General features: G+C 40.4%; 1 protein-coding gene across 2 annotated transcripts in view; it reads left to right on the top strand.

Annotated features, from left to right (window-relative positions):
• Positions 1-11511, top strand: part of COQ8A (coenzyme Q8A) — a 68042-nt gene that overhangs the window by 26329 nt on the left and 30202 nt on the right. For both annotated transcript variants that reach the window (XM_083732434.1, XM_083732435.1), the window contains exon 4: positions 5658-5724. In XM_083732434.1, the coding sequence (XP_083588560.1) occupies positions 5658-5724 (67 nt within the window). The remainder of the gene's footprint in view (positions 1-5657; positions 5725-11511) is intronic.

Below are 11511 nucleotides of genomic sequence, written 5' to 3'. Positions count from 1 at the left end.
CAAAAGGTCAAGCCACTGTCTAAACAAGTTGGGGAGCAGCAGATGTATCTGTCTATGATTGAATTGCGGAACCGGGAGAATAATCAGAGACTGAGGGCGATACCAGAACTTGAACAAGGAAACTTAATTGAGTTCCTGACTAAAGAATTTTCTAAATTCTGGCCTTTGGAAGAAGGAAAGGACTTTAAAATTGTGTCGGCCTTCAGACTCGGAAAGTTTGCGAGCAAAGGCAAGCCCAGAGACTGTTTGATAACCCTGAGATCGAAGGAGGAAAGAGATAAAATTCTAGGCCTACACTACGGAAAGTCACTGGACATCTCGGACAAGAGAGCTGAAATTTACAAAGATATCCCGAAACAACTTTTGGACCTTAGATCCACCTATCTGGAACTGGTTAAGTTGTTGAGGAGCAACTCAATTATATTTAGGTGGGAATTTCCTCAAGGATTATCCTTTACTTTTAGAGGGAAAAAGGTTAAAATTAAATCACCTGAAGATAGTGACAAATTTTTGACTGCTTACGGAGAAGATCCTCAAAAAGGGCTTGAACTACCCTTGAGACCTGGACCAATTCCACCTTCGGAAGCTGAAGATTCAGAGAAAAAGATACCCCCACCAGAACAATAACAGATTTATTCAGGATGTCTCTGCAACTTTTGAGTTGGAATATTAATGGCGCCAATTCCCCGGAAAAAAGAAGAAGAATATTTCACATATTGAAAAAAGAACAATTGGACATTATTTGCTTGCAAGAAACACATGTGACCAGGCTCCATAGAAAAGTGTTAATAAACAAAAGACTAGGCCAAGAATTTATCTCTTCGGATCGAGTTAAGAAAAGAGGAGTGGTGATATATGCAAAGGAGAGCCTGTCACCAAAATTTTTATTTAAAGATGAACAAGGAAGAATTTTGGCAATTGAGATACAACACCAAGGAGAGAAGCTTTTGATATTAGGAATTTACGCACCAAATGAGGGGAAATCAGAATTTTACAAGAAGCTGCACGAGAACATGCTGGATTATCTGGACTATGACAACATCATTATGATGGGAGATATGAATGGGGTCATTTCAACCAACATGGATAAGTCACAAAGTCAAAATGTAACAAAGGATGGCAGACTACCAAAGACTTTTTTTGAACTAACTGATAATATGGACTTGATTGACATTTGGAGAACAAAGAACCCCTTGGGAAGAGAAGGAACATTCTTTTCTGAAGCCCAACTGACTTGGACAAGAATCGACCAAATATGGATATCTAGAGGTCTGGCACCTAAGATCAAAAAAGTGGAAATCTGCCCAAAGACCTGCTCCGACCATAATGCAGTAAAGATGGACATGAGACCACTACCAACCGGCTCCTTCAGATGGAGGATGAATGACAATTTGCTTTGGGATCAGGAGATCATTAAGAAGGCCCAAAAAGCTTTGAAAGATTACTTCGAGATAAATTTGAACACTACGGTGGAAAAAAGAATTATCTGGGACGCAAGTAAGGCGGTGATGAGGGGGTTCTTGATACAGCAGAATGCGGTAAAGAAAAGGACACAAAATGAGAAAAAAGACAGAATTTTGGAGAAAATTAAAGACTGTGAGAAGAAATTAAGGGTTAAACCGAAGTCACAGCCGATCCTGAGAGAAATTAAACTTTATCAGGCGCAATATTCTAAATTGATAAATCAGGAAATAGAGTGGAAAATTAAACTAATGAAACAGAGAACATTTGAATCGGCAAACAAATGTGGGAAACTGCTAGCTTGGCAGTTGAAGAGACAAAAAATGAATACAGTTACAAATTTAGAGATTGAAGGAAGAAATATACAGAACCCCGAGGAGATCAGAAAGTGTTTCCAGAGATACTTCAAACAACTGTACACTCAAGGGCCACAAGATGAGGTGGCGATTGAACAATTTTTGAAAAAGAATGGATTACCAAAACTGTCACAAGACAACAGATCAATCCTGAACTCCAAAATAACAAGACAAGAGATTGAACAAGCGATCCAGAACATGCAATTGGGCAAATCCCCAGGACCTGACGGCCTTACCTCCAAGTATTATAAGACATTGAAAGACTATTTGATACTACCATTGTTGGAGGTAGGCAATGAAATTTTGGAAGGGAAAAGGGCGCCGGAAACGTGGAAAGAGGCTTTCACCACGTTGATACCTAAATCAGAAACTGAAAAGACACAACTTAAGAATTACCGTCCCATCTCCCTTTTAAATGTGGATTACAAAATCTTTGCGGACATTTTAGCAAATAGATTTTAAAAAGTTCTAAATGAAGTAATTCATAAGGACCAGGCAGGCTTTCTCCCAGGCAGACATTTGTCTGCAAATACAAGGAATATTATTGACATTTTGGAACTTCTGCAAACAAATATTAATACAAAAGCTGTGTTAATTTTCATAGATGCGGAGAAGGCCTTTGACAACATATCTTGGAAATTTATGAAGAAAAATTTGGAAGGGATGGGAGTGGGACGGGGATTTGAAAATGGAATAGAGGCAATCTATTCAGAACAAAAGGCCAAACTGATAGTTAACAATGTGGTGACAGAAGAGCTTAATATTGAAAAAGGAACACGACAAGGCTGCCCTATTTCCCCTTTGTTATTTATTTCTGTCCTGGAGGTGCTCTTGAACATGATTAGAGGAGACCGGTTGGTTGAAGGAATATGGGCTGGAGCGAAACAGTATAAACTTAAAGCTTTTGCAGATGACCTAGTTTTGACTTTACAGGAGCCAGAATCTAGTACGAAAAGAGTACTACAACTGATTCAAGAGTTTGGCCGGGTGGCGGGTTTTAAATTAAATAAGCAAAAAACTAAGGTTTTGGGGAAAAATTTGACAGTTACAGAGTCAGAAAGGTTTCAGAAAGAGACAGAGTTAAATGTGGTTAAAAAAGTAAAATACCTAGGGGTAAACTTAACATAAAAAAATTTGAGTATATTTAAGGACAACTATGAGAAATGTTGGTCAGAAATCAAGAGAGATCTAGAAAGATGGACAAGACTGAAGCTTTCCTTGTTAGGCCGAATTGCTGCTATTAAGATGAATGTATTGCCAAAAATGTTGTTTTTGTTTCAAACTTTGCAAGTTGTGGACAAAACAGAGTGCTTTCGGAAGTGGCAGAGAGATATTTCTAAATTTGTCTGGCAGGGCAAAAAGCCCAGAATTAAGTTTAAGATATTAACTGATGCGAAAGAAAGAGGGGGCTTTGCCCTGCCAGACCTAAAGTTGTATTATGAGGCCGCAGCTTTCTGCTGGCTAAAAGATTGGCTACTTCTCGAGGACACTGACGTATTAGATTTGGAAGGTTTTAATAATGCTTTCGGGTGGCATGCATATTTATGGTATGACAAGGTTAAGATCAACAAGACTTTCAAGAACCATATTGTCAGAAAAGCAGTGTTTAAAGTCTGGATAAAATACAAAGACTTATTGGAAAATAAAACTCCAAGGTGGCTCTCACTATTGGAAGCTAAAGCCCGGAAAAGACTCAGTATGGAGGCCAAATGGCTGAAGTATTGGGAAATACTAGAAAAAGATGGAGATAATTGGAAATTGCAGAGTCAGGAGAAAATGAAGGACAAAGTGCGAGATAGGTTACATTATGCTCAGGTTAAAGAAGTTTTTAAACTTGACAAAAAGCTAGGATTCCAGGTGGAAAAATCAAAGTTAGAAACGGAATTGTTAGAGCCTAAGACTAAAGTACTTTCAAAAATGTATAACTTGCTGCTGAAGTGGAACACACAAGATGAAACGGTTAAATCGGCTATGATAAAGTGGGCACAGGATATTGGATATAATATTATGTTTGAAGACTGGGAGAGGTTGTGGACCACTGGGTTGAAGTTTACTGCATGTAATGCTTTGAAAGAAAATGTTATGAAAATGATATATAGATGGTATTTGACCCCAGTCAAACTTGCAAAAATATACCACTTGTCTGACAATAAATGTTGGAAATGTAAGGAAAATGAAGGAACATTCTTTCACCTCTGGTGGACTTGCCCTAGAGTGAAGGCTTTCTGGGAAATGATATATAATGAGTTGAAAAAGGTATTTAAGTATACCTTCCCTAAGAAACCAGAGGCCTTTCTTCTGGGTATTGTCGGCCAGAGTGTGTTAAAGAAGGATCGAACATTTTTTATGTATGCAACAACAGCAGCACAGATACTTGTCGCCAGGCATTGGAAGACACAAGATCTACCCACACTGGAAGAGTGGCAGATGCAACTGATAGATTACATGGAATTGGCTGAGATGACCGGCAGAATCCGAGACCTGGGAGAGGAGACGGTGGAAGAAGATTGGAAGAAATTTAAGATTTATTTACAAAAATATTGCAAATTGTATGAATGTTAAGAAGGATTCTAGAGTACAAACAACTTGGCACCATTGAGTTTAAGGAAGTGAATTAGGAAGATAAGATAAATTTAAGAAATGATAAAAATTTTGGAATATGTTGGTTATATCTAAATTTTCTAAGATTTGAATAAAACGATAGTCAAAATTAGAGGTATAACATTGGAAAATTAGTTATGATGATTAAAAAGTAAGGGGACAAATTTGCTGAGTAAAATTATAACCAGGAACGCAGGAGCGGGAGATGTGAGGGAGTCCAAAGAAGTGAAAAGATCTATGTTAAAGAGATGTGAGATTGTATTGTTTTATTGGCATTGTGATTAAACCAAAAATTGTTAATAAAAATATTTTTTAAAAAAAACAAAACAAAATTCTGGTTGAGATGGTGCTTTCTTGAGTTCTTTCCAATAGCCCTTCAGATGTTGGAGGGATAGAGAAGAGGCTCTCTCTGGACGAACTCTGAGTCTAGGCAGGTAATCTTTCAGGTAGTCTTGTCCCAAGCCGCTATAGGCTTTATAGGTCACACCCAGCACTTTCAGAATAATTGGGTGCTAGTGTACCCCTATAGAGCTGGCCTTATACTTAAGTTTTATTTTTAAAATTTTGTATTTGTACTCATGGTGCAACGTTCTTTTCTTATCTTGTGTGTGTTTGGGAGGGAGGGAGAGAAAGAAATAGTGTAATCCAGATGCTGTGACTGCATCAGGGACCAAATCACCCACTCCCACCCACCTAAAGAGATCTACCACTAACAAACTATACCAGACATAACTAAGTAGCTGGCACAGCTTGGGAAATTACTTAGTGCAGGAAATGGATGTTGTGTATTCTGTGATTTGAAGACGTCGATGCCAGAATCAAAATTCTATACTTGGTCAAACAGAAATATTCAAGCTGTTTAATTTAGACAAATTATGCAACCTTTCTAAATTTGTGCATGTTCTACACACCCCTTGCAATTCTGCCTTCAAACAACAGAAAATCATCTTCTTTCTCCCTTCTCGGCTTCTGTGATGTCGTCAGACATTGGTTGTCAGGCTCATTTATTTAGCTCTAAAAGTTAGAGGCATGGTAGCAACTAGGATTGATCTGGATGTGATCACACAGGTTCATAAGTAATTACAGAACTAGTATTGTTGAACAAAATAGGACTTAGTTCTTTTTAGACATTCATTGCACTGCTAGCCATTTTTCTGCTGCCAAAGTCGAATTCTTGATGCGTTTGCTTGGAAAATAGTTGTCCATATTAATGGTCCGTATTCTCCTAAATCCCTGCAGCTCAGTGAACGTGCCCGGGAGCGAAAGGTGCCAGTTACTCGAATTGGGAGACTCGCTAATTTTGGAGGTGAGTCTTTCTGAATTGTTGTGGTGAATAAGACTGTGAATGTTGATGCTTCTGTATTCATCAGGAAGCTGGTACTTGAATAGAGAGACATGATGTATTTTAAAGGAAATTGACAGGGATGCAGCAGGATAGAAACTTAAAACGATACAAAGAGATAGGAGTGTGTCCAAGATGAGACTAGGAGCTCTTGAATAGAGGCTTTAAATATGAATAAAAGCATGTTAAGTATTTCAGGCATATGCACAGCCCATCTTCCCAGCCCATCAGCCAAGGTGGCTACCAGCAGTTGAAAACCCTTAATAATGCATTTTTTAAAATCCAAGGAGTATCTCCCCCCCCACAAAAACTCCCACTCCTTTCTTTGTATACAAACCTTTAAACAGTGTTATCCTGTGCATATCTGCTTGGAAGTAAGCCCTGTTGAGTTTAATGGGACTTCACTCCAAGGTAAGTGTTCGTAGCTTCCTTCAGTAGCAAGTTTATCCACATGGTTTTTGTTTTGCAAAAATGACTCAAAAGGTGTCAGAGATGGCATAAAATGATTCAAGAAACAAGTGGCTTTCAAATTACAGCATCTAATGGCAGTGTTTTTCAGCCGTTGACTCTTAGCCCAGTCAGTATTGCTCCAAATACTTGGGGCACACATTTTGTTTACAAAGAGATACTACTCCTTTTAAGATTTACGTTTAAAAGGGAGGCTTCCACCAGATGTGGGACCCCTGCCCCCCTCCATCACTATAACACAACAGAGAGAAAAGTTGAAAGTTGTGATATCCTGGCTCTTTAAAGGTACTTTTCTACATCTAGAACCAGACCAAGAACCCTCTCTGCACCTCTTTGAGCTCCCTGGAATCGCTAGCATCTTGAACCCTGTAGCATGATGAAAGGGTATCAGTTTCCCTCTGGTATGTTTGGTGTAGTGAGTGTATAGACAGCCAACATGCGTCCCTGCTGTTTTGTGACCTTCCCTATTTATAGCTAGAGTTGGCACCTCTCCTTAGTATTCATTTCTCCAAGATGAGATCTACTTCTATATGCCTTTTGAACATTTCTGTCTGTGTAGCAAAGTGTTAAGGAACTTGGCTTCTACAACGCAAGGCACCTCAGGCCTGTGCAGTATACAATTTTACTTGAAGCAGATTCAAAGCTAGGGAACAAAGTAAACATTTCCCTGAGTTAGTACAAGAAATAATGCTATGAATGCTTCCTCCCTCCGTTGTAAATAGGTTTTGTGCTTGCAAACACTTGAATCCACATTGTTTAGGTTGGGACCTCCTGAATACTTCCTCTTCCTTGAATATGTTCACTAATGGGAATGTCTGCTGAGTTATTGTAGACATTTATGGTTCTGCTGTGGAACAATTGCAGATTGTAGCTGAAGGAGTCCTTTGGCATCTTTAAAAGACAGATGCCATGGGCTGAATCTTATTTTGTCATCTCTATATCAGCTATGGAAAGAACTCTTCAAGAATTCTCTGAGTTCAAGTGTTTTGTCCCTTTTATTTTGCAGGTGAGGAGTAGAAAGCTCTCCTCCAGGGCAGGGGTGGGGAATTGGATCCATCTGGTGGGTTAAACAGATAAATGATGTCACTTGTACAGCAGTTGGGTGAAGATTGGCCAGAATGGTTTCACAGGCTAAATGGGGAGGTCTGACAGAGATGGGGAACTTTTTTGGCTCTGCACATCAGACTTATTATTGATATCAAGCTGTGTGCCACAAGTATCTTCATGATCCTGTAGTAGCAGCTTTCCCATTAGAATTTCCTCACACTCAAGCTTTAAATAGGAAATATATGCTTCCGTGTTGAGTTGAGAAGGTTTAGCCTTCAGTTAACTAGTATACGCAGCAGATATTTTGAACTGTTGTCTCCAAAATGTGTCAGGAATTCACAGGAGGGGGATGACCAGTGTCTGAAACTTGACAGGCCAGGCTTATGAATTGACTCAAACAATTCAGCAGGGGTGGTGGGAGTGCTGTAATCTGCTTCTAGCTTGGTGTGGGAACACAAAAGTCACTCTGTGTACTTAAACTAGCTTGGTATCTTAGTCAGTTTCCTCTTTCTACTGTGAACAGCTGTTTGCTGATGTTGTCTTTAAAAGAAGCTTCTCCCAAAATAATTTTTCTCGGTGTTGAACTGGGCTGATTAAAAGTAGTGTCGAGCTATGGTTTAGCAGTATATGAAAGAGGCTTTAAGGAGTCTCTGGCTCAGTAGCTTCCACCTCCTCTGCCCTCATGTACAGTGCTTCCCTCCCTTCCTTGTATGAGGCAAACCATAGTTTTCTGTTTTGCATAAACCAGCAAACTCTGGTTTGCACTTGCCTTAGAGTCCAGCATTTGGAAACCATAGTTTATTGACTTAGACAAAACAGAAAACCATGGGTTGCCTGCAGCCAAGGAAGGAAGGAAGGAGTAATTGTATACTACAGAAGGGGTGGATGAAGTGTATAAGCGCAAGAGTTCTCCCTTAAAATACCAGTTTTTACAGCAGGCAAAGCATTTCAGCTTTGTTTTGGCATCCCAGTCCTAAATAGGCTCATACATAAGTTAGTTCTATTAAGATCAGTGCTATTTGTCAGGCTCTGTGTGCATAGGCTATTCACTGAGCACAGAATGTGATCCTGGATGTAGGATTCACCAAGCCTTCCTGAAAATATACCTTCTCTTAAAAGTTCATATGGCCCTCCTTTCTCTGTTTCTGGTTTACTGGTCTCAGTAAAAACAAAAACTCTCCTCATCTGCTATTTAAATATAGCTGCAGTGCTTTTTATATATATAAAAAAGAGTTAAGATCAACTTGGTTTTGGAGAAGTGAAAGCAATTAAAAAAAAAAGTAATGTAAAGTCAGAAATTGCAGAGCAATGATATTTCTTTTAAAAATCAGATTCAGGCCCATAGTAATTGCAGTTGCACTCTCTCTCTAAAAGTGTAATGAGGTCCTTGAAGAGTGCGGTGAACACAGTAGTTCTTGACTTAGTCTGGATCCTGATGATGCTGGCTGGTGCTGGGTGTCTGGAGTTAATTCTGTTTTATTTAACATTGGCCACTGAATGTGTGGCGTCGTAAGCTGCCCTGTGATCTGATCTGGAGGAAAGGTGGGCTACAGAAAGCCTGGAAATGTGAACATAGCCTCAAGAGTCCTTGCGCAGGCATCATGCTTCCTCGTCACGTATCCATTCTCCCATTCATCCCGAGCCTGTAGATCACTGCAAGCTGGCATGGTCTTAAGCTGTTTAGAGCTTTGATGGCTAGAACCAGCACTTTGAATTGAGCCTGGGCGCAAATAGGAAGCTAATGACATTGATGTGGGAGAGCGCCACTGTGTGAATTTGTTCACCTGCGCCATCCTGCATGCCTAGTATGGACTCCAGCCTTTGTTCAATTGGGTTTCCTTTGAGTCTTGTTTCCTTCTGGCTGCTTTTGCTAAAATGCATGTCACATTGGGGCAGATGCATGCAAACCTGCATGCTGTGCAACGTTTAGCTTTCCTCGATACATAATCTGGCCTATATCAGTGCATTTTGAATTATGGGTATTGAATTGATTTAATTATTAGCGTAGCAGGTAAGCAGCAGTGGTTGTTGGGCGGACTTTGCACGTGCCTGCCTCCACAGCTGGCCACAGAGTTCAGAAGCATAGGAGCTCCTCCTCTTCCACTGTTAGAACCCTGTGAACAGGGGAGGGCTTGTTTGTTCTTCTGAAGGGAAGCTATGTGTGTGGGGTGGGTGTGTTTATGCCTGCCAAGACTCTGTGGCGACTCTGTAACAACAGGATTTTATTACAGTGTGAACAAGGTTATTGGTTGCATAGTTATCACTTGATTTTTCTGCTAATCATAGGCTTGTTTGCCAAACCCTACAAGGGCGTGCCTATCTTTCCAAACCAGCCTTCTGTTGTATTGCATTTCATATTTGCCCTTCACACTCCCTTGGTACTAATCTTCATGCATTGGCTGGACGGCAAATGAAAAATATATGGGCTGCTTTCAGCTTAAAGTTGGGAGGGACCACGAGGGTCATGTAGTCCAACCCCATGCAATGCAGGAATTGGACTAGATGACCCTTTCGGTCCCTTCCAACTCTACAATTCTGTGATTCTAAGAAGCATTTTTTTACAAAAACAAAAAACTGTTGCTGTTGCATTTCCAGATTAGGCTTTTACTTTATGCACTGATTTTGCATAGCATTCCCCATATTATCTTTCGATCAGTTGTGATGCATTTGGCATTGCAGGGGGTTGGACTAGATGACCCACAGGGTCCCTTCAAACTCTACAATTCTATGATTCTGCAGTGAAGAAGTTGGTGAGGGGGCTTTAACATATGGTTACCAGATTTTTTTCAATGAATCCGGGGACACTTTTTAATTTTAATTTTTTTTGAAGCTGTGTTGCAACAGGTAGTCAGTAGTGGAGTTGGTGAGGCAAAAGACCCTGGGCCCAAGCACACACGCATATTGTATAAAGGTGCAAAGCCCTTCTTTCGCACCCTGTGAAACATAAATGCGCAGAGTAACAGGCTGGCTCCAGGCTGCTGAGCTGCCATGTTTCCTAGGGACAGATTTGCAAACCGGGGACATCTGGTAACTCTACTTCAACACAGGGTGGCCAAGTAGCCAAGCTGGGTTTGTGCTGGTGTAAATCAGCAGGTGGGAATCCTGCTGTTTGACCTGTTGTCGTGGTCCAACTGCACCACCCAAAAGAAAGGTTCCTATAATGGCATATAATTCCTTAAAAACAGGAACACCGCCCCCCCCCCCCAAGAAGTAGATTGAGAATCGTGAATTGGAGCATGTGGTGGAAGAATTCAATTCTTATTTAGGTGACAGTCAGATGGACAAAAAACTCTGCAGGCTTGAAAATACCCCTACAATGTTCTACTGCTGTTTAAAAGAGCAGCACCACCAACCTGGCTTTACAATGCAGTCTGTTTGCAAACACTAAGGCGAATGCCTCCCTTGAAGGAGAATGGCCTTATCAAAATAAATTGATAATGTAAACAGTTCTAAAACAATGAAGCAAGATATACCTCCTGGTTAATGTTTAAAAAGCCAACCATTTGGAGTTGTTTATGATATGCGCCTATCTTTGGCTGCTGTGGTTCTGGGGAGGGAGGTGAGTTTATGTGATAATTAAGGTGGAGCTGTGCAGTGCAAGGGAAAGTACATATTGTACACGTCTAAACCTTATCCAGTGGGGAAGAAGAGGTGTTGAAGCTGGATAAGTCAAATCGAAGCACATGTAAATGTCAAGTTCTTGGCTCATTTAAACTGCTGGCATAACAATAGGTTGTTTTGCATTATAGTTATATAATTATTTTCTTATTTAATAAAATATATCCCACTCTTCTACTAAAGGTTCCCTGTGTGGCATATAGCATAAGTTCTAATTAATAAAAAAGCAGGTACAGCCAGTTCTAAAAGCCGTAACAGAGTACAAAGAGTAAAAGATGCTAGATATTGAAATCTGCAACAATAAAAAGGCTGTTGAAATAAACACGTCTTTCAATTGGGAGGGCATGCAACAATCATGGCACTGCCACAGAGAAGGCCCCATATGTCATGCTCACTTGCTTAATTTTTTTTGACATGACTCCAATAACAAAGGCTTCTGGCATTGATCTTCATTTCATGATTGACCTGTATGGGAGCAACTCATCCTTAAGCCAGCATTCTTCAGTCTTGGATCCCTAGATCAGTGGTTTTCACCCAGTGTGCCGTGGCCCCCTGGGGTGCCTTGAATGATGGTCGGGGTGCCACGGGCAACCCTCTTTCCTTCCCTCCCTCCTCTGA

This window comes from Podarcis gaigeae (genome assembly GCF_964106915.1).
Source record: "Podarcis gaigeae genome assembly, chromosome: 3".
Lineage (NCBI taxonomy): Eukaryota > Metazoa > Chordata > Lepidosauria > Squamata > Lacertidae > Podarcis > Podarcis gaigeae.
Note: the sequence above shows the minus strand (reverse complement) of the source record. Positions and strands in the feature narration are given on the sequence as shown.